Raw genomic sequence first — 24594 nt, 5'->3', positions numbered from 1 at the left:
CGTTTTTATAATGGTATTAACTCTGAGTAGATCTTTTGAGATCTTAAAATTTAGCTTGATGATTTTTTTCTGTCTCTTAATTTATAAGTTCTGTAAGTGCCCTACTTTTTGCTCTTTGCTTTTTTGTTCATTTCATTGTTTATTTTCTCTGTGGACAGATGGAAGATAAAGCATCCAGCATTGCTATTAAGAAAATAAAAACAATTTGAGGGAGGAGTAGAAGCTTGTGTTCACTGTCTACTATCATGAATGTAGCATTTTGGTTATAGTAGTCATTTTATTTAGCTCTGTGTAGCAATTCAGTTATTTTTTTCAGTTACTAAAAGACTATAAAAGCTGAAGAAGTACAAATTCAAACCCTAATATTAAATTTTACCAGTAATTATATGTTCAACTTAGTAAGTAATTTTTTAGTACTCTGTAGAGGAACCAGTATATAGTGCCTTGGAAGATTTAAGGGTGAATAATTCTCGTGGAATACTCCCTGTTTAGACTAGAAATGATAAAAGTTTAGAAGAAGTATTATTAGGACTAATAAATATTAAACATGTGAGTTTAAAATCAAAGCTTTATAGTATGAAGAAAAAATTTACTATTAAACAAATATACAACTAGGAAATAAGGCATGTAAACTGCCCTTAAAGAACAAAAGATGTATATATAAATTCTTAAAGATACAGGTTATTATCAATTATATTTTGAGAATACTGCTTAAAACTGGTTTTTCTTTTTTATAATAATTGGATTTTCTACATGAAATTCATAATACCTTTGTAAGAAGTTTTGAAATCATGTAACAAATAATTATTTTGTGTTAATCACCATTTTATTGTCCCTTTCTTACCTATTACAAAAATTAAACTTCTTTTTTTGAAATTTTAGAAATAGTAAAAAAATACTGTATCACTAAAATGCCTTTCACAGGTGAAAAGTTGAGTTTTATAAATGCCTATGTTCAGAATGGAGTAATTATATTTTAATAAAAAATTATACATTTAATAAATTGAAAAATATGAAGCACTGATGTATTAATATTGCACTGATACTCATCATTCTGATAAATATTTGAATTCCTTTTTTTCCCCTTGTATCAAACCTTGACTTAGACTTTTAAAAATCTGACACTTTATTCTAGGACCACTGAAATTTATAAACAAAGTTTGAGATTAAGAATTGAGATGAAGATTTAACTCCTTGTTTGCCTTTAAAATCCCCTAATTTATTTCATTTCAAAATCTAATAAAAGTTCTAACTTACTAGTGGTATTGTCTAGAAAAAGTGAGTTACTTTGCTTAATTTTACTGCTAGCTTTCCTCTTAATGGAAGATCTGAATGGAAAAGCAATTGGGGGGTGGGTGTTTGGTTTGCTTTTGTTACATACAAGAAATATATGACAAGTGAGAAGATAAAATAGGGTATGAAGTGGAATAGACAATACATGTTCCTTGCATCCCCCACCACCATTGTCTCATCTTTAACTAAAAATAAAATAATCTTCAAATAAACTTTTAATAGCATTTGTTGGAGAAGTATATAAGGTAGAAATCTGGAACTTTTCTTTTATTATTATTATTATTATTATTATTATTATTTATTTGAGAGCACACAAGTGGGAGGAGAAGGACAGAGAGAGACTCTTAGGCAGGCTCCACACAGCGCAGAGCCTGACCCAGGCCTCAGTCGCACTACCCTGGAATCATGACCCGAGTCAAAATCAAGAGTCCAATGCTCAACAGACTGAGCAACCCAAGCACCCCTCTTTTTATTTTGTTTTTAATGAACCAGAGAATGAAAGTAAAAAGAGTATTGTAGAGAAAATTATGGTAAGACAACTTTATTCTCTTTAAAAATATATATAAATTTTAGCCCTTAAGCTTTACTACATTCATCTAAAAACTGTCAATTATTCATGTTATGGTTGAACAGCCCTTATATACTTATATATTATATATATATATTCAGGATAAAAGTGTATTTGGGTATTTTGTTGAAGTCAGATAGTATATGTTAAGAATATGTCAAACTATTCAAGCTAGCAAGCTTAGTATAACTTTGTTTTGATGACAGTTGTTCTGAACTCTACTCTGAAATTTCCATTAAATGTTAAAAGTAACATTTCCAGAAATTATTTCCAGAAATAACTTGAAAATGTATGCAAACTCTCTGAACTGAATTTAAAGGATTTTGTAATATTCCCTTTTCCTGAAAGAAGTAGGCAAATTTGAGAGTTGTATATGACCATCTATGGTCCTAAATACAAAGTTTTATAGCCCTTTCCCCCTTTAAATAACATAGTATAACTATGTTTTAACTACAAGTTTAAATGAACAATAAATTAATTTGGAAAGATGTTTTTAGTTTGATTTGATTATTAGATAGTAAATGAAAGATTTTGAAGTGGGATTGTAGACCCCACATGAGTAGCTTTCCTCATGTTTCTGGTGCTTTTATCTTTCCTCTTCCCTTCCTTTTCTTGGTATTATTCCAGCTGTGTCTATGACTCTTTCTCTTTTCATATCTTTCTGTTTCTGTTATGTTACTCAGAGCTGTAGTTTGTTGCTTCTTGTCTGGTTTTGATTTTAATTGAAGAGTACAATGTCTCTTTCTAGAAAGCAATTTACTGAATTTGAGTTTTGCTTTACTTTTGTTGTTTTATGAGTAAACTCCAAATAACAGTTTTTATTTATTTTATTAAAAATTTTCTTATTTTTATAATTAACCTTTCTTTTACTTGAGATTTTTAAAAAATGTTCCAGTGTCCACTAATCCAGAACAATATATTTCTCCTTGCAACGTTCCAAACAAGCAGAGGCTGCCAATCCACCACTCAGAATTTTTGCACATGCATACTTCTGACAATATGTTCTCAGTGTGACCTCTAATTTAGTTTTAGACGGTTGTAGCTGCATATATCTAGGAAAGGGAGGAAGAGAAGCTCAAAATAGGTAGTCTCATATTGTGTTCTCTTGTGAGTCAAGATTTCAAGATAAATCTTTCTCTCTTTTTCTCCTCCTCTCTTCTCCTTCCTTTTTTGCTTTCATCCTTCCATCTCTTTCATTACCTATCTATCATCATCTAACAAGATGCCATATATCTGCACTCTATGTTAAAAGGATTCTTTGATGCTTCCAGTCCTTGTTTCAGCCTCCCTGGGTAAGGAATTACCTTCAATCTTCTGAGTATAAACTTTATTGTCACTTTTTTTTCAGTTTCTCCAGTTCTCTAGATTCTGTCTCTTTCTCATCTTTAGTATCAAAAACATATCTTAAAATTTGTTGCCATGAATGTGAGTTTGTCTCTCTAACTTGTCATACTGTATTATATATTTAGTAAATTACTTTCACGTAATTCTTTGACGTGGTATATGAGTTACTGTCACAAAGGTTTTAGAGATTTGATAGTTATACAAGTAAGTATCTAAAGTTATATAGCATGTAAACATATACATGAAAGACATTTTGATTAACAAACATTTGAGGATTTTGTGCTAAGCACAAAATATGGGGACCACAAAGAAGAATAAGACATTGTCTTTGTTTTTAGCCAGCAGTGGTAGCATGGCATATGAGAAAAGAGAATTGCTGTATCTAAAGATGTGTAAGGATCACTTCAGGGTGGATGGTCAGAAATAGTTTTTTTGAGAAGTAAGAATTGGAATTATATCTTGAAAAATAAAAATTGAGTCATTAAGAAAGATAATTTTATAAATAAAAGCAATATTACAAATAACCAAGTAAGATATGTTAAGCTGTGTGTAATTTAAATGTTTGTCTGGAATAGCTTTTGAAAATGGATGCTAAACTGAAAAGTCTAAGTTGAGGTAGATTATTGATGGCCTCATATTACCTTGTAAGCATAAAAAGAATAGTTAACATAGTGGGATTTTAATAAAGTATACTTAAGAAACAAGGGAAAGGTTTGATTGCCAGTAGTAGTATTTCAGGTGTGAAGTTGAATAGGTTGGGGAATAACTACTTTTATCAGTGGAATCATAAGGAAAATTTATAGGGGTTAAGTAGTAGAAAATTTGTGAAAGAAAAATACATGTATATAGGAATTGGGATTTTGTGACTGGTAGAAGGATTAGGGCTGGAGAGTGACAAAATTTAATAAATATGTTGGGAGTATTAGCCCTAGGTTGCATTAAAAAATGATATTAATGGAAGTATGAATGATGTGACGAAAAACTGATTTTTTAAAGCTTATCTTTATATGTTTATTGTGATGTAGTCTTGGAGACCTATGTGGAAATAGCTGGCCAACAATTGGATAATTGCTTAGAAGGGCTAGGAGTGGAAAGAGATGTTGAAGTCTTCTATGTAGAATGCTGTTTACCTCATGGAGATAGTAGCGTAGAGGGCTTAAAGCTAAACTTTTCAAATATAGTTATATTTAGCAAATGGGGAAGAGATCACAATCCCTAAAGAGTGTGTTAGAAAGATACCATGCTAATATTATGTCAGAGTCCTAAGGAGGAGAACAGATTACAAGGAAGACTGATTAATAATATTACAGCCCTCTGTGAAATCAGAATATGGGTAAACAGAATGCTGTTAAATTTGAAGATTATTTATTTTGATAAGAAACGTTCTTTTGATGAAAATTAGAGCTCATTCTTCAAAATCACTTTTATGTATCTACTGGTTCTGTCAAGCCAGTTACAGTAGTTTCCTTTTTATAGAAATTTATCTTGGCACTACCTGAACAGTTATCTTTAATTCACATTAAATAATGTTTAACTATACATTAAGGAATTTTCAGTATTAAAGGAAACATTCATTTGCTAATGGTCTTCAAAGTAATCTGATGACAGCCAGACTATCAGAGTGTGGGTGACTTCTCTGAAGATAATGTTTTTTGTTTGCACTATGCTATCATAATGATTAAAGTGGCCAAGCCATATTTTAATCATATGTATGACAGTTTCTGTTTTCAGTGTTTAGTGTACTTTCTTAAGTCTATTTCTCCCCCAGTAGAAAAACTTAAAAGTTCTATATACATAAGGACTTTCTAAGGATATTTCTTAGCATAAGTTCCATTTCCCAGCTATTTTATTCCTGGGATGAGTCTATATCACAGAATCATTAGGATGTTTAAAGATTCATAATTTTAAATTGTGGAGTATTTCTAGGTAAGACGCTCCCTTCTAAACAGTGGTATAGTTTTAAAAATGAATTAGACCAAAAAAAAAAACAAAAAAAAAACCCAACAACAACATTGGCCCAGGTCATAAACCTGGAATAATTCCTTAATAGGACAACTCTTCTTAAGATAGCCATATTTCTAACCTTGAATTATGTTGAGTTTCTGTGTGACTACATACTTTTGATATTCACCTTTATGTATGTTTCTCATGATTGATGTAATTTAGACTCTGTAAGTTTAGTGTGTGTGTATTGTAGTGCTATGCTATACCTCTTTTCTAGATTTGTCTAGTTCTTCCAAAAAGGCTTCCTGAATATCAGATGTTAGAATTTTAGAACTGGGTAGGACTTTGGTGATCATTTAAATATCTCTATCATTTCAGAGAAATTACGTGATTTGTCAATAACCAGAGAATCTCTTGGGTCTTAGGCCTCATTTTTCTTACTCCTTTAGTTATTATCTTCCTACTACACAAAAATTACATTGGTAGTTGTGGATAGTACTCTGCCTTGAAAAAGATACTAATATTCTTCATTAAATATGACAGTTCTGACATCATCAAAGCTCTTCGCTCCTAAGTTTTTGTATTATTTCAAATTCAGTGTAAACTTCTAAGTAGTATTACTCATTTCTTGGAAATATTTAAAGAATTCCTTGAGAATTTCCCTACAAAGGAATTATTATTTTAACTCATCTAATCTTGTTATCTTAAAATAAAACAAAAATTTCTGTATTATAATTGCATAATAAATTTTTTATTTTAACTCCTGTTCTTTTGAAATTTTTGCACTTGTAAATACGGTCTCCTGGGTTTTCTCAGCTCTCCTTATTGTGATTTAATGTGTATGAGTTTTATTATGTGGTTGGTGTTTACATATGTTCCAAATGTTCTTAAACATGCTTGATTTTATTAGTAGTTCATCCAAAATTCACTTTGAAAATTTTTTTATTCCTTTCTGTTTTTAAATTTTCAACAACATGCATTGAATACTAGCTTAAGTTACATACAATATTAAATTTCACGTTGACTTATTCTCAGTCAATACATTTAGTTTTATGATAGGCCCAAATAACTTCAGTATGGATAGAGAAGATATTTTCATCCTTTTGGCTTTTGAGTATAAGCTTCATTGTTTTCTAGTTACATGTGAATATTCAGATAGTGCCTTCATTATTTTTTTCCTTTGGGAATTCTTAGAAATTCTTTCAGCCTGATTTAAGAAGGTGAAATCATTTTTCGGTGAGAAATACTTAACTTTGGTTTTTGGTTGGCTTACTTAATCAAAGCATAAAAAACAGTTACAGTGTATTTAGTTATACAGGAAAAGTAAAAAGGTTTTCTGCATTGTATCAGCTGGAAAGCCTAGTCTGCATTTTATAGTTAGGTGATGTTAATTATCTGAGGAGCAGTTAACTAAAGATAGATTTGGCATTTTAATTAACAAGGTTATGGACACCTTTTCTAATTGATTCATGAATAGATTCTTTCAGTGTCTTCTTTCATGAATAATGGTTAAGCCAAATAATGTGTTTTTACTTTTTTCTGATGTTCTGGAAATACACTTTTATTTTGTCCATATAAAAGTCACATGGAAGTTATACAGATGCCTTATACCAAGAAAATTGGTATTGTCCTGACATAGGCAAGCATCATGTGTCATATAGGAGAGACAGTGATCCTCAGTTGGATTGATTTTTTTTTCCTTTGCTTTTATAGAATTTTAGAAGTTCGACATCTCCCAAGTATTCTTTTAGAGATCTACTAACTACAAATATGGCAACATTGGTAGATTAAATGGAAATAGGGTTGATTAATTGTCATATAGCCCATTCCATAAAGAGAGAGAGAGAGAGGAAGGAAGGAAGAAAAGAGTGTTGGGCAAGGTTGCCTAAACATCATGTGAAGGGTACCATGGTTATGAGCATCTGTTAAATATCCTTTGTCATTGCTGATCAGATTTCTTTCAGATCTTTACCTCTGTTCTGCTGTGTACTTAGAATTGTAAACTTAGACTTATAATCATAGTATTAATTTTTGGGAGCATTTATTACAATAGAGATTTATAAAGTAGTTGCTTTTTTGTTTTCTCTTTCATTTTTTAAATTTGGAATGAACTGAGATTAAAACCTCTAACATATTGCCAAGGCAATTTGAATTAAGTCTTGAATTTTTTATATGGAATTCTGTCCAGAGGTAAACTTTTTCAAGTGGTTACTTATTTACAGTTATGTAACTTTTTATTTGCCCAGAAAACATTGAAAAAGACTTGCATCCTGACATTCTTTTTTTGTAGTCTTTCATTTTTGGTACATACTAAGATACATATCTACTAATGCCTGTATGTTACTTTGGAGAAATCATTCTATTCTTTCTCTTTTTTAATAGTTTTAAGTTAGACTTGGAGTCAGTTCCCTTTCTCTACTGTCTTATCCTCCAACTTTCTTCACAGCCATTTTCTTGCTTGTATGGTAAATCTTTTAAGTGTATTAGTCATTAGGTAAGTTTACCAGTTTACTTCATTTCATATGATTAATTTTAAGAAAATTATTCTTATTTCTTTCCCATTATTATCACTATCCAAAACACATTAATAAGCACCAGTGCTCTTTCCTTCTTTTCAAAACACTGAAAAAAAAACTAGTTTTCTTTTTTAATCCATCCATTTGTGATATTATTAACTTCTTAGAGCCCTTTCTTTCAGAGTGATAGTTTCTCTTTTGACCACAAGGCAAACTTTCCTTGAGAAATTATTTATTCTTCTGAATTTTAATTTCACTTCCATTTTTGGTGAACTATACTTCCATCCCTATGCCATATTTTTAACACTAAAGAAAGAAAAATACCACTTCTCTCTTTCCTAAGCATTTCCTGAAATATTGGGATAGTACTAGTACAATTCAGTTGTTCTAGATCAGTGGATACCGGAACAGAGAGGACATATTTCTTACCTGATAATGTGTGTGTGTTCCGATTCTGCTAATCCAGAAATCCAATCGCATTTGTTGAAAATCATCCTTAGTTGTTATTTGTTAGGGAGTCAACTCCCTATTTTAGTTGTTTTCTGAAATTCAGTCCCTAGATGTGCTTTAGATAGGGTAGAACTTTTACCTCTTTCAGAACACTGCTCAAGAAGTTTTCAACTGGAACATAGTCTGAAGAAGCACTGAGAGCAAAAAAAATTCAGAGTGGTGATTGGCCACCTCTGTTTGATTGACAGGTTGCAGGGAGAAACCCATTCGTTCTGGATTAATGGAACTGGAAAACAGAAAACAATTATCAGGTAAAAAAAACCTTTTCTTTAACCTTTGAAATTCACCATTTAAAAGAGGAGTCAGACCATCAAGGGAATTTATTACCAAAAAGAAAAAAATTTAGTGTCTTGTGAGCAATAATCTCTGGCTACTACTTCAAGAGTTAACAAAAATTCGCTGCAGTTACGACACATTGTCAGCCTTTGCTGTAAGGGCTTGATTAAATGCAGATAAGATGGATGTAAGGTGCAATTACATTTTAAATGTGGCTTAAAGACATGAAGCAGAATTCTTGGGTGGGGGAGACTGATGTTTTATTTCCTGAATTGTGTTTGATCTGTGTGTGCATAAAGAGAACACTTTGTTTTTCAAGGCTATTAATCTGGCACTTTTCATGAATATTCACAGATTTTTTTTTTACTGTACTGTGTTATACTTAATCTTCACTTCATTGGGATATATACTTTTATATATTTTTTTTATCATAAAGTTTTAGTAACAGTAATGACCAGTTCTTTATATTTTAATGGCAACTTTCTGATTGTTGGTTAAATATATTTCAGATTGAAGGCCAAGGACATGGTGCAGTATTTGACTGCAAATGCTCTCCTGATGGTCAGCATTTCGCATGCACAGACTCTCATGGACATCTTCTAATTTTTGGTTTTGGGTCCAGTAGCAAATATGACAAGGTAGAGTATGATGGTTCTATATCTTCTTCTTTTTCTTTTTTCTTCATTGTTTTGTTTTAAATCCATGGATGCTTAGAGGTTGTATTTCTTCTTCAGGGGTGGGTAAGCATCATTTATGCTTTCAGCTAAAGCTTGAAGAATCATATTTTAAGTATTCTAGAGATTTAAGGTTCAGTGAATATAGAGTTGTTAAATTCCTCTTCTCTGTAATAGACATTAGATAATAAAATTTTATTCAGTCATCTTTATATTTCAGAAAGAATAACTTTTTGCTTAGGCTGCTAGAGCAATCTGGTTTGTAATTCTAAATCTGGGCATGGGAGAGGTTGTCCATGAAGAGACTCTGAAATTATGTGAAATGTTTTATTTATATGAATAAAATGCATTTACCTGTGGTAAATATCTGTGACTTTCATAGGATTCCCAAAAATGTATGGCCTACTGATGTAGGTAATATTTTTAAATATTAAAGAGCCTATCTTAGATCAGTGATAAAAACTTAAAAATTGAATAGTTCATAGTTTAAGAAATGCCAAATAAACGAAAAAAATGTTGAAGTTACAGATGTCATGTGTGAGTTCATGTTAAAAATTTTGTGTTAATTTCAATAAAACTAGCAAAAATGCTTATAACTTCTTGGAAAATCATGTCATGTTGATTTTTTAGGTTAATATAAGTCACATGTACAGTGTACCTAAGAATTTTCTTAAATTGTATAAGTGATTACATTAGAGTTTAATTCAAAGAATATATTCATTGATTTCCCCTTGCAAAATGCTAATAAAACAATTACTGTTTAATAATTTAAAAAATAAGATAATGCATGGTATAGCTCTTTGAAAGTAATAGTACCCCTGAATTATTTATACCTAGATATTACTTTACCATTTAATTTGAAATTACACAACCTTAATTATGTTAGTGTTTTATGTATACAGTCTTTTCCTTGTTCCAGAGAAAATACAGAACAGCTGTTTTTCTGATCATAAAATTTAATGTAAAAATATAATAAGGATTTCTTTACCATTAATTCAAGAATATTCTTTGTTGTTGCTTAATACCATGATTTACATTAAAACATTGCCTTCTGTCAGGAATTTATAAATGATAAGTTTTTATTTTTGGATCTTTTATGGGCCTTTCTTTTTACAGATAGCAGATCAGATGTTCTTTCATAGTGATTATCGGCCCCTTATTCGTGATGCCAACAACTTTGTATTAGATGAACAGACTCAGCAAGCTCCTCATCTCATGCCTCCCCCTTTTTTGGTTGATGTTGATGGTAACCCTCATCCATCAAGATATCAGAGATTAGTTCCTGGTCGGGAAAATTGTAGGGAGGAGCAGCTCATCCCTCAGATGGGAGTAACTTCCTCAGGTAAATGCTCATTTTCATAGACCGCCAGATTTTCCATTTCTGTTGATGTCTTATAAAACTGCTAATTGGGTAAAATGTTGTTACTGCTTCAAACAAATGAGAAGTAAAGTGTTTCTTTAAAAGTTTCTCTAAAGTTCTTTAAATAATGCTTAACTATGTACTATAAGATAATTAAGGAACATTGAAGAGCAATAATCTTGGTCATTTATTTTTTCATTCAGCAGCATATATTGAGAATTTCTCTGACACCTCCAAACTAGTATTCAGTAGTGAATTAAAGAGACACAGTCCTTTTTTTATGGAATAAAATGAATAAACACAATTATAAACAAATAGTTAAAATTTGTGATAAATGATATTGAAGGAAATAATAGTATGAGGTGAGAGAGAGATTAAGACCAGATAGCTCATTCATATTGAAGACTGTTTTAAGAAGTGATTTAAAAATTTTAAGTTAGGGATGAAAGTGTTGAGAGCTTATTAGTGAAGTAATGGAGAGTGAAAGTCAAATTAGTTGAAGAATTGAAAGGGAGTTGAAATGGAAACGAGGTCTACAGACCTCCTTTTGACAAAAAATGTAGGACTAATTAAGTGAAAGTAATGGAGAGACTCAGAGGATTAAACCAGTTTTGTAATACATGCATCTGTTATATTTTAGATTAGAAAAATGTTTATGGAAATATTTTAAGTTCTGAATGCTAGCATAATGGCCAAAACTTACCAAGTAGATGTGAAGGACATATTTGGGATTAATATATAATGAGTAACTTTGAAATAATGAATTTAGATTCTGTTAAAGCTGCATCAAAAAACCAATCACACTGTTATTACAGATAGCGCACCTCTTCTTTTCCTTTAAGAATTGGGCACGAAATTGCAATGAAGGTGAGTGAACCTGTTGGATAGGAAGGGCTACTCTTGAAAGTAGACATGCCCATTCAGTATTGACGGTGAGGAGAAGCATTAAAAGAATAGTCCCTCCTGCTACTTGCAGAGAGTAGTACAGTCCAGCAGACCTGAATGTCTGGAATATGTGAAACTAAAATGTCTTATACATGGACATACCCTGAACTCAAAGAATCTAACAGGTAGTATTCGAGGAACCAAGGCAAGTATTCAGATTAGAGAAGTCTCAGTTATTAGAGAAGTCTTGATCATGGGACTGAAATTAAGATAAATGTCTTCAATCTCTTGGAGGGGAACTGACAAGAATCAGATCTTGCCCAGGTCTCAAAATAGGTACCTAGATTGGGATTTCAGGAACAGAGAAATATTAAAGTGTCAATGCTACTTAGTTATCATGGTTATTTTTTCTTCCATTTAACCATGTGTATAGGACTTTCACAAATAATATCTCATTTAATCCATATATATATATATGACATCCTTATTCTAAAAGTTGAGAAAATGAAAATTTAATAACATATATCTTGATCAAGTTAAGGTATTTGGAACCGCTGGGACTCAAAACCAGCTCTGACTCGTAGTTTGTTCTATCTTTCATACTAAGCTGCTCTTAAAGTAGTAAAAGAGTGTACCTGATCTTGACAGTAAGTGAGATGCCAGTTATTAGTACAGGACCACAAGAGAACCCACAGCAATAATTATGGCTTCTATATGAGTCATAGAATTTAAGTGTTCTAGGTCACAGAATTCAAGATAAACTTTTATTTTTTCCATTATTTTAGACTTAACCTAGTGCAACAATATAGGACAGAAGGAAAATGTCTTTAGCATCATTTGTAACTATATTTTTATTTGTAAATCTAGGTCTGCAATAAAATTTATTCTGGGAAATCTCTTAGAATTAGGTAAAATTAGGTGGCTGTTACAATAAGTTGGCTTCAGTGCAGTTTTTATATGCAGATTGTTACGTTTACATTTGAACAGTATACTTTAAATATGCTTCTTCAGTTGTAACTTGAGCTGTCAGATTACTCATTGATGTTCAGACGGGAGATATTTTCCCAGCAGGATAAGAGGAAAGGAACATCCACAGGCATTTTAACTTCTACCTCTATGACCTTGGATAAGTTTATTTTATCCCATTGAATTTTAGTTTTCTCTGATAAAATGAAATATTAGGTGCTTATTAATACATCTGATTTTTCCCTTTTCTTATATCTTCCTTACTACTAATTCTTCATTTCAGAATGTCCTTTGTATCTTCTCTTCCCAGCCCATTCTAGAAATCTGCTTATCGTCGCTTATATACCCACACACCTGATACTAATTGCTCTTTTTTCTCATGGCAGTGCTTTCATATATCTCAACACAGATTTTTTACCTATTCAGCAGGATTGAACATTCTTATATGCCTAGCATTGTGCTAGATTTAGAATTAGAATATTAAGGTAAATAAGGCAATCCGTGCTTTTGAGGAACTAACTAGTGGGTTTCCTTTTTACATTGGGCTTGAAGAAATGAAAGAGGATAGCAGGTAGTTCTTTCAGGGGTAGTCCAGAAAGATTTCACAGAGGAAATATAGAGTTGCCATTTTAGTTGGTGTTTGAAGGATAAGTTAGTATTTATGAGGTTTACTTGAATTGAGAGTATTGTAGGTAAAATCTCCAAAGTATAAAGGTGTTTATTCTTTTAGGAGAGCAGAAGAGTCAAGTAGTCCCATATGATGGATACAGGTGAAAGTTGATGCTGGAAAATTATGGTGGGTTAAAACACACCAAGTTCTTACCTACCTCAGAGGAGTTCATCCATCTCTTGCTTTCTCTCTGGAGTGTGCATTTTCTTGCTCTTCACCTAGATGACTAATTCTTTTTCTTCCAGTCTTAGCTCAAATGCTGCCTTCTCAAGGAGGGCTTCTTTGGCTTTTCTGATTCACCATAAGTAGTTCCCATCTCTGTTCCACATTTTTTTTTCTCGTTATCATCTTTAACATTTTCCACACTTCTGCATTTATATATGGATTTATTGTTCCAGTTTTCCCATTAGGATGTTAGCTGCCTAAAGTCAAAAACCTTGAATCCCACTCACCCACTATATCCTCACTTTTTTGGTGTGGTTCAAACACATAATAGACACTCAGGAATTTGGTAAATATATGAAGCAGTAAAATTTTTTGAGAAAGTTGGGTAATCAGATTTGCGTATTTTAAAAGAAACTGTCTTAAGATGAAATCCTACTTTTGCCACTTACCAGATATGTGCCTTTGAGTAATTATTTTGATTTTCTCATCTGTAAATGGAGTTAATAATGTTTCTTATTGAATTATTGTGAGGATTATATGAATGTCTGAATCATAGTAAACAATAAGTTATCCATGTCATCGTTATTTGTAGTAAATTAGGTTTGTGTTGGCATGTTCCTGGTTGTGTGTGTATGTATTTTACTGCCATTATTTCAGGTTAATCATTTTAGATCTTTTACTCAAGCAAAATTTATGTTTAATTCAGGATTCCAAGTGAGCTCAATTAGTAAAATGGTTTGACTAGTGGATCAAAGTGTCTTAGCATTTTGTGTGGTATTTAATAGGACTGAATCAAGTTTTAAGTCAGCAAGCAAACCAGGAGATCAGCCCACTGGACAGCATGATTCAAAGACTGCAGCAGGAGCAAGACCTGAGACGTTCTAGTGAAGCAGGTATCAGTAACACCAGCCGTTTAAGTAGAGGTAAGCAGTGATTGCTTTAAATGAAATATTTTTAAAATTGTAATAGTTTAAACAATAAAGAGGCCATTAACAAATATATGGCACATCCATAAAATGAAATCTTAGGCTGCCAGAATGATCATGTTTTTTAAGAGAAAAGTTAAAGCAAATTTATGAACCATAGGTATTCTTGGGTTTAACTGGTTTTGCTTCTTACATAGTTTTCCCAGAGTACAAAGCATATTTTAAAAATTAATGATTTTACATGTTGATGGTCAGTCAGTAGTTATGATTCGTTAGCTTATCTCATTAACTAAATAACTATGTTTGGTTTCATTAAACTTTTGCCTGTGGTTTGGTTCCTGATTTGGTAATTTAATTTTTTGCCTTAATATGAAGTTTCATGTGGGAGATAGTATAGATTTTGTTTTCTTTTATAAGCTTATGTTTCTAAATAGAACTTACTATATTAATTTTTTCACTTAGGCTCTGTAAGTTCTGCTTCAGAGGTTCATTCACCACCAAATGTAGGACTAAGACGTAGTGGACAAATTGAAGGTGTACGGCAGATGCACAGCAATGCACCAAGAAGTGAAATAGCCACAGAGCGGGATCTGGTAGCTTGGAGTCGAAGAGTTGTGGTACCTGAGCTATCAGCTGGGGTAGCCAGGTAAGGGGAGTGGTGAAGTTTATGTACCACAACTGTTGATGTTCATTTTGAATTATGGCCTGCAAAGTACCTTTTCAAGTTTCTAACTTGACTAGGAGTCATGACTCTGAAGGAAAGTTAAGTTTCAGTTACGTCCTTTTCTAGAATGATTCATGTGAGTGATTCATGTGAAAGATGGAGGGAGGGAGCAATGAGTTAAGGTGAGTAGCATATTTAAATCTTAGTTTATCTTGTTTAACTGTATTTTAAAATCTATTTGATGAAGTTATATTTTTTACGGATTTTGCTGTGCATACCATATACAGATAATTATAGTGAAATTACATGGTATTTACTGGTAATACAATATATAAACATTTTTTATATATTACAGTGGTTTAAAGATTATTTTTTATATATATTTGAATGTATACATACATAAGTACTGATTTGATATAATACTGCTCTTAAAGTCCATGTTGTGAAGGAGCTTTATATACAGTTTCTTTTGATTTAGTAATGCATTATTCATGAATGTGGTTCATATGAACCCAACTAATACTGAGCACAGTTGACCCTGGAACAACATGGGAGTTGGGATGCTGACTCCTGTACAATTGAAAATTTGCATATAACTTTTGACTACCCAGAAACTCAACTGATAGCCTCCTATTGAAGGGAACAGATGATAGTTAGCTAACACATATTTTGTATATTATATGTATTATATATGGTATTCTTATAATAAAGTAAGCTAGAGAAAGGAAAATCTTATTAAGAAAACCAGAAGGAAGAGGAAATGCACTCCTACTACTTTACTATAAAAAATTGACACGTGGAGTGTGTGGCCTAGGTCATGATCTCACTGTTCCCAAGTTCGAGCCCACATTGGGCTCTGTGCTGACAGTTCAGAGCTATTATGTTAATTAAAATTAAATGCAAATGCACTGATTGGATTCTAACAGATTACTATCTATACTATATAAAGATATCTCTATATTTACTAAAAAGTAAATAAAACAATTCACTCATAAAATGAGTAGGAGACATGAACAGACATTTTATCAAAGAGAATATATAGATGGCAAGTAAGAATATGAAAACATTCTCGACATTAGCCATTAGCAAGATGCAAATTAGAACCACAAGGAAATAATCTTTGTATACTCATCAGAATAGCTAAAATAATAAAATAGCACTGAGTGCTAACAAGGGTGTGGAGAAACTGGATTATCCATGCATTACAGATGGGAATGTAAAATATTACAGCCACTCTGGAAAGCAGTTTGGCACTTTTTAAAAAACCTAAGTGTGTAACTGCCATACTATCCAATAATTGCACTCTTGGGCATTTATTCCAAAGACCTTTACTCAAGCATATAGCAGCTTTATTTGTAATAGCCAAAACCTAGAAACAATCCAAGTGTCCTTTAGTGAGTGCATGGTTAAACATATTAGCTGTATCCACACCATGGATACAGCTCCGCAATAAAAAGGAATGACCTATTGATAAACAAATGGAATGAATCTTAAAGAAATTATGCTGAGTGGGAAACCAGTCTCAAATGTTATATACTTTATTATTTATGGACTATTCTTAAAATGACAGAAGTATAGAGGTGGAGAACAGATGAGTGATTGTTAGACTTTGTGGAGAGGAGGTCCTGAGGAGGAAGAGAAAGGTGTGGGTATGATAATTAAAAGTACACCACAAGGAATCTTTGTAGCAATGGAAATGTTCTATATCTTAACTGGGGTAATGGATACACAAACTTGCACATTGATAAACCTGAATAGGACTAAATAAACACACACAACTGGGGAATTCTGAATAATACTGGTGGGTTGTATTAATGGAAACATCCAGGTTGTGATCGTGTATTATAGTTTTGCAAGACCGTATTATTGGGGGAAACTGGGTAAAGGAGACAAGGAGTTTCTATATTATTTCTTAAAACTATTTGTGAATCTATGGTTATCCCAATAAATTTAATTTAAAAAGAATAAATAATGGGGCACCTGGGTAGCTTAGTTGGTTAAACATCTAAGTTCAGCTTGGGTCATGATCTCATGGTTCGTGGGTTCAGGCCCCATGTCGGACTCTGCTGACAGTGCAGACCCTGCCTGGGATTCTCTCTGCCTCTCCCCAGCTTGGGCATGTGCTTGTTCTTTCTTTCAAAATAAGTGGATAAACTTAAGAAGAAAATATTAAGATCAAAAAGAAAGTTAAGTCAAGGCCATTCTTTTCACAAGATTTAAATTTACTCTATTTTCCACTTAGAATTATGATCAGCTGCATTAGAGATTCTGCGTTAAGTAAAATGACAACATTAATATACTCTAGTAATAAAATCTCCACATTATAGAACTATTCCAAGTTTGAATATTAACTCCTTTCCAACTGAAATTTCCAGGGAAAAATTGAAGTTCAAATATTAAATAGCCCTGAAGGTCAAAAACTTTAAAGTTGTAAGAAATTAAAGTAAAAAATAAAATTCTCTTGCCCTTGTAAGTTAGGTTCCATGAAATTAAAGTTTACAATTAATGTTCTTCAACTTTTTTCTGTTGCTCATTTTCAGCTTGAATGCCTAGAATGAGTTGAAGTTTTTTCAGTAGCTGAAGTTATACCTATTTTCATTGGAGAGGACATAGTTTTTTTTTTTAGGACAACAAGAGTTATATTAGTTCAACCTCAAGGTTCTCCTATGGCTCTTTTTTTAAGATTTTAGCCACAAGAAATCATCTCAGCCCTACGCTGACATAATTTTAAAAGATAAATCCAATTTCTTGGATTGGAGCAGTAACCTTAAGAATAATCATGTTCCCAGAACTGAGTACTTGATTTGCTAGAGACCCTGAACAGAAATAGTAGGATCAAGTTCAAGTAGATAGTCTCTCTTTCTGGTATTTCAGTCAATTAATGCTAAATGTCCAGAGCTCATAGCCTATGCATTTAAACTCAGAAATTGTTATCATGTCCTCTACCTGAAAAGAAAACATCAGGGGTAGCATTCCTTTTATGACACTGAACATGCCTTTCAGAGTGAAATCAGTTGTAAAAATTGTAGATTAACATGTGTGGCTTTTAATTCTCTTTCAGTAGGCAGGAAGAGTGGAGAACTGCAAAGGGGGAAGAAGAAATAAAAACTTACAGGTCAGAAGAGAAAAGAAAACACTTCACTGTTCCAAAAGAAAATAAAATACCTACTGTTGCAAAGGTAAATAATAATTACTTTGATGTTTAATATTTTGCTTCATAAGTATAATGACTATTTTAAGGTCTGTTTGTAATTAATAATGTTAACATTTTTAAAAGAATATTTCATTAATGAAATAAAGTTAATATAGTTAATTCTTGATTATCTCTTTGGATGATCAGTAACCACTTTCATTTTATTTTACTGCCTTCAAGCATACCTTTTCTCCAAATGCCAATTATTACTTGCCCATTAAATGTAACAAGCTTAGTAAGCAAGATCTGTTTTCAGTTCTGACATTGATTGCACACTTTAAAAGTTTTTTTGGTTTTGTCCTATGCTTTTTTTCTGTTTCGTACCTGTTCTTATAGGTAAGTCACCTATGCTACTATAATAATAGTTTTTATTATCTCCATTAAAAAAATTAATTGTTTCTATTAGTTTGCCTTGTTGATTTCTGTCTTCCTACTCTGGAAAAACTTTTGGATCTAGTAGATTTCACTTGATCATGCCCTAATCTGAGAAAGATGTGTACTTATCTTCTTGAGTGTCAAAGAATCACAATGATCTATTCTCTTCTTTTTCTTTTTCAAACCATCTTAGCTTGGAAGCCTCAGAGCCTTAGAATACAAAACTGAAGTAAACTAGGAAGCTTACTTTCACTTACAAGTCACCATCTAAGTAGCAATCTAAACAAAAAATAACTGGTTTTTAAAACTATTGTATATTTGTCTCCCTTACAAGAACTCTATTTTCTTTTCTTTTTTCTTTTTTTTATTTTGTGGCTCTTCTTTTTAAGGGACTCAAGTGGTCCTTTGCTATTTTCTGTTTTCCCTTTTTTAAAGGTATCATACTCCGGGATCAGTAGGACCCCACAAAGGTTTATCTTAGTATATGAAGTAATCTTTTGTTTTCTGGGAGTCTTTTTGGTTGGTTGGTTGGTTGGTTATTTTTCATGGTGGCTAGAAAGCATACCCTTTTCTGAATCCTTTGTTCAGAATCCAAGGATGTGGGGATGTAAATTCATGTAATGGTGGTGAGAGTTTATATTGCTACCAGTTTTTTGGAAGGGATATGGTAATATCTATTAAAATTAAAAGAACATGCTTACTTTCTGTCCAGTGGTAGTTGGATTACTTTAAAGATGGGTTTTTGGGGTGGCACCTGGGTGGCTCAGCTGGTTTAGCGTCTGACCTCGGCTCAGGTCATGATCATGTTTCGTGAGTCCAAGCTCTGCATCAGACTCTGCACTGACAGCTTGGAGCCTGGAGCCTGCTTCAGAGCTGTGTCTCACTTTCTCTCTGCCCCTCCCTACTTGGGCTATTTCACTCTCTTTCTCTCTCTCAAAATTAAACGTTAAAAAATTTAAAAGACGGGTTTTTTTAATAAAAAAGTACCAATATAAATGTATGTACAGATATGTGTCTGTGCGCTCAGATACTTATGGTTTCTCTTGTGGCAACAACTAGAATGACTTTAGTGTCCATTGGTAGAAGAAAGGTAGGCTGTCCTTATATCTATATATCCATGAGATACTATTCAGCTTTTTAACAAAATGAGTTAGAACGCTGTTGCCTTGGAGAAATATTTATGGTGTATTTTTAAGTGAAAAAACAAGTACGACAGTAATGTTTATGACCTCGTTTTTTGTTTTTCAAATTTTGTAAACATAAAGGTTTGAAAGTATACCTACAAGTGTATGAATTGTGAGATGGCCATCTTTCATCTCAGAGTTGGAATGTTTTTTTCTTCTAATAATAAAAGATACTTAATATGCAGGTAGGAAGTATAAATACAAAAAATGTGTAGAAAACGATGATAGTGGTGGTGGTGATAACAGGATTTTTAGTAGTAGGTTTCATCCAAAAAAATATTTGGCTTAAATAATTGGAAATAATACATTTCTCTGATCTAAAAGCCTCAGTCGGTGGTTCTGGCCTAAGTATGATGACCTAGGTGTTGAGAACTGATGATCTTTCATTTTTCTGATTCTCATGTGTGAATTTGAACTCATGCCTCCAGATAGCAGCATTCTCATTTAAGGTTGCAGGATGAAGGATAAGGTCAGTGAGGAAAGTGCAGAGGGCACATCTGCTCTCCTGAGGAATGCGCTTTGAAGTTGCTCTGCAGCTTTGTGCCAAATTTCCAATTGGCCAGAATTGAGTCCTGTGAAATTCTGACAAAGAAAAAAATTTTTGTGTGCAAAAAAGGGAGAACACACGTTGGTTGACAACCAGCTTTCCCTTCCACTGCATTATTTATTATGGCATTAAAAATGTTAATGTTCTTTGATTTGGAATTTATCCTAAGGAAATAATAAAACTGGAGAAACGCTTTACAAAATAGAACAAATAGCAATTTTTAAATGAATTTGAATTGTAGGTGAAAATGTTAAAGAAGTAAGGTACATTACATTCTTTATTCATTACTTAAAATTTATGATTTTAGTTGACCTGTTTCCTTTTTATACCCTTTTAAATTTCCTAGAATTTCTGCACAATTACAAAACTCTTCAGTAATCCTTTTAGAGAGAATCCAGGTGGAGTGAATCTTGTGTCCTTGTATGTGAAAATGTCTTTTATTTCACATGGCTATTACTAGTAGCCCTTTTGACAAGAGTAGGGCTGAAGTGCAGGGCAGGGTTCTAGTGATGAGTGGTTGTGGAGAAGAACTAGAGAGTGGAGGTGAATGAAAACCAGGAAATGGTTGAATTCAGATTGCAGTATGATGGGTCTTGAAGTGCACATCTCCTTCACCTATACACATCCAGAATCTTTTTTAGGAGTACAATGCAAGACCTAAAGTTTTGCTCTTTTCTCTCGTCCTCCTCAGTGCAATATTATCACCCAACATGCTTGTGAAGCAGAACAAAACCACACTGTAGATGAACTCACATGACTTACACAGGGAAACTAATGGGATGCACAGAACAGATATTTGAAATAGCATATTGTCAGCTAGGAGAGGATATTGGAAACATGTAACTGTCAGCAGTTTTGGAGGTGATCCTATTAGATATATTGCAATGAAACACAGAACTCAGTGGATGACCTTATTCAAAGAATGTAAGACACTGCAAAATGAGTTAGTAAGCTGGAAAGTCAAGTTGAAGAACTCTCCCAGAAAGTGTCAACAGGGAATGAAATAATGGGAAGAATGAGGGAAGTGTAAAAAGCAAACACACATATTTATGTAATATGTATGTAAGTATATGTAAAGAGAGAGAGCATGTAAGATAAAAAATAGTGGTATAAGTATTATTTAATGAGTCTCTGAAGAAAAGACAACAGAGGAAGGAAGGAGTTGAAAAAATAACCTGAATTTTCTTAAAATTAACGTGGCTGTGTACCAGACAGGATAAACAAGGAAAAAATGATAGAGAATTTAAAAATTGTAAACCTCAAGTAAGCGCATGATAGATTTGAAAGCATGTAAAACACCATTCTGAAAGTTTCGTGAGAGACACAGAATCACCTAAAAATGAATATGAACTTGATTAATGTTATATAACTTCTTATTTGGTGTTAACAATATGAATTCCATTGAGCACCTCATAGAAGAGATAGGAAGAAATTGTTAAGGAACAAGAAAATTGGGTCAGGCACCTGAGTGGCTCACCATTCGTGAGCTTGAGCCCCAAATCGGGCTCTATGCTGACAGCGCATAGCCTAGGCCTGCTTCAGAGTCTGTGTCTTCTCTCTTTTCCCCTCCCCTGCTCACATTCTGTCTCTCTCTCTCAAAGATAAACATTAAAAATTTTAAGAAAAAAAATAGACTGTAACCTCTACACCATAGCATTTGTGCCAGTTTTTGATTGGAAAATTCAGTATTAGAACCAAGTGCTAACATTCATTGGTTCAAGGGATGGAAAATTACCTTTTAAGATGACAGTGCCAATGGAACCGTGCTGCTTCTAGACAGTTTTGCCATCTGCCACCAACTCATCCACCTGACAGACTTTCGTGCCTGCCCCTCCCTGTTGTCTACAAAAATTGGGTGGTACTGCTGCTGTCCCCATGGGCCCAGTGGAGACTGGTATTCTCAAACCCTGCATAGTGGTCACCTTTGCTTCAATCACCATTACAATTGTAGTAAAGTTTGTTGACAGGTGTGTACCGTGAAGCTTTGATGGAAGCTCTCCCTGGAGCTAATGTGGGTTTAGTGTCAAGAACATGTTTATAAAAGATGCTTGCCCATGGCACTATGGCTGCTGACAACAAAAATAACCCACCAGTGCAAGCAGCTGGCTTTGCAGTGCAGACTATTATCTTGAGTCATTCAGGCCAAATCAGTGCTGGCTATATACCTGTGCCGAATTGTTAACACAGCTCACACTGCATACAGGTTTGCTGAGCTGAAAGAGAAGACTGATTGGTGTTCTAGGAAGAAGCTAAAAGATAAATCTAAGTCTTGAAATCTGTTGATGTTGCCAAAGTTGTTATAGTTCCTTACAGGCCTATGTGTGTTGAGAGCTTCTCTGACTGTCCTCCTCGGAGTCATTTGGCCTTTATGACATAAGACAGTTGCTATGGATATAATTCAAACAGTGGACAAGAAGGCTGCTGGAGTTGGGAAGGTCACCAAGTCTGCCCACAAAGTTAAATGAATATTATCCCTAGTACTGGCCACTCTGTCTTAATTAGTAATGGAAGAGTGATCTCAAAACTGTTTGCCTCAGTTGGCCATTTTAAGTTGAAGAAACTGTTTAATGATAGTAATGCATTGTAAACTCTTGAAAGAACCTTTTGTGGATCACTTGGGGGGGGGTGTGTGTGAGAGAGAGAGAGAGAGAGAGAAAGAGAGACAATTTTAAGGAAATGAGTTTTAAAATCAGTACTTTTATTGGAAACAACTTGGCCAGAAATCTGTCACAGAATTTTGACATTCATTAAAACAAAGTTTAATGAGAAGGAGGGGGAAAAAAGGATATAGTTTCAAAGTCATTTTCTGTCACTTTAAAGACTTTCTTATTGTATGATGTATGTTCATTTATGATATATTGCATGCATATATTTGATGTCAATCTTTTATTGAAAGTAATTTTTATTCACTCTTTTCTTTTATATTTATGAATAGTCTTTATTTGCAGGTGTGAATTCTTAAATTTGTTGGGTTTGTCACCATGTTGGATTTTCTCAATTTTTTTAAATCATTGTTTGTTGTGTACTCATCTGCTGCATTCAGTCTGCAGCAGAAGAAAGATAGCCAACCACCTTGTGTTCTAGGCTCATAGGTGCAGGTAGTTTTGTGATCACCATTACAGTTTCCAGTTTGCCCCTGCTTAATGACCTATGTCTCACAGCCCATGGTCCTCTTTGTTATAGCTGTCCTGTAGGTTTAGTGTGGGTATAGGAGAATTTGTTAATCTGTATCACTTAATCAGAAAAAAAATTTTTCTAAACTAATTTATTAGCAAGTAAATTACAGCATTTCTCAAACTTGCGATATAACAAATACTTAATAATGATTTACTATTAAAATACTTGAACTGTACAGTAGTCCACTTATGTGATTATCTTAACTATGAATGGATTTCTTTAATAATTAAAAAATATGTAACTTTTAATGGAAAAAGCATGCTCTTTAATCATACTTTAATAAATTTACTTTTTTCCAGAATCATGCTCATGAACATTTTCTGGATCTTGGAGAATCCAAACGGCAGCAGACAAATCAACACAATTATCGTACAAGATCTGCATTGGAGGAGACTCCTAGACCTTCAGAAGAGATAGAAAATGGCACTAGTTCTTCAGATGTAAGATCTTAGCACATTCATAAATTTGTTGCCAGGTTTACTTTTTTTTTTAATAATATGACTTTCTTTGTATTAATTGATGTATTTATAGATGTAGATCAAAAATGATGTTTCTAAGTCTTCTAGTGATAGTGATTGATAGCTTCCATTTATTGAAGACTTATTAGGTTTAGTCTAGGCATGGCACACATATTCATAATCCCAAATGCGTAAAACAAATGCATATGAATGAATTATTCCAATTTTATGTATGAAGGATCTGAATTTCAGAGATGTTTAGATTACCTATATACCTAATTATTAAATGGTAGAGCAAAAATTAAACCCAAGGTCCTTTCTTCACTAAAGCCAACCTTTTAAACTAGTACCATAAAGCTCTAGGCTATAATTATAATAACTAGTTAATAGACATTTGGCAGTTTTGGTTAGTTTTTTTTTTTTATCTCTGTAGTTTATGACTTTCTCAATTTAATATTTTAAATTTTCTTTATGTATAGTTATTTCTGTAAATATTATCCCTATTAAATTATATATTCTTTCAACAAAGGCAATCAATTTTATGATCATAAATTAATCTTAAGTATTTACAACATTTCTCTTCCCTTCCCCACCATCCCAATCATCCCCTCCCCCCAGTTAGGTCAAAGATTCTGATCCTATTGACTACCATACATTTATGAAGCAATATTAGACATATACGGGAATTCTCTGAGTATATTCTACTCTGTAGACATGGCAGTAAAACTCAGACTGTGAGAATATCCTAACCAGAATTGAGAAGTTAATCTCCAGTGGCTTCAGGTCCTAGTATGGCCAGGTCGAAATGTCCAATCTAGTAAAAAGACCAAATATACTAAAACATAATTTTGATACATGACAATTTAGGTATACACATAAAACAAAATATATGTGAGCTA

At 32.9% G+C, this 24594-nt stretch overlaps 1 protein-coding gene and 1 pseudogene across 1 annotated transcript in view; both read left to right on the top strand.

Annotated features, from left to right (window-relative positions):
- The window catches only part of PHIP (pleckstrin homology domain interacting protein), a 121665-nt gene that overhangs the window by 53798 nt on the left and 43273 nt on the right, over positions 1-24594 (top strand). Inside the window, exons 14-19 of the mRNA XM_029943190.1 lie at positions 8961-9089; positions 10242-10467; positions 13957-14094; positions 14560-14743; positions 17823-17940; positions 23537-23677. Coding sequence (XP_029799050.1) covers positions 8961-9089; positions 10242-10467; positions 13957-14094; positions 14560-14743; positions 17823-17940; positions 23537-23677 — 936 coding nt within the window. The remainder of the gene's footprint in view (positions 1-8960; positions 9090-10241; positions 10468-13956; positions 14095-14559; positions 14744-17822; positions 17941-23536; positions 23678-24594) is intronic.
- LOC115295530 lies at positions 22057-22525 on the top strand (annotated as a pseudogene).

Source organism: Suricata suricatta, chromosome 7, assembly GCF_006229205.1.
Source record: "Suricata suricatta isolate VVHF042 chromosome 7, meerkat_22Aug2017_6uvM2_HiC, whole genome shotgun sequence".
NCBI classification, from domain to species: Eukaryota; Metazoa; Chordata; class Mammalia; order Carnivora; family Herpestidae; genus Suricata; species Suricata suricatta.
This window is presented reverse-complemented; position numbering and strand designations above follow the sequence as displayed.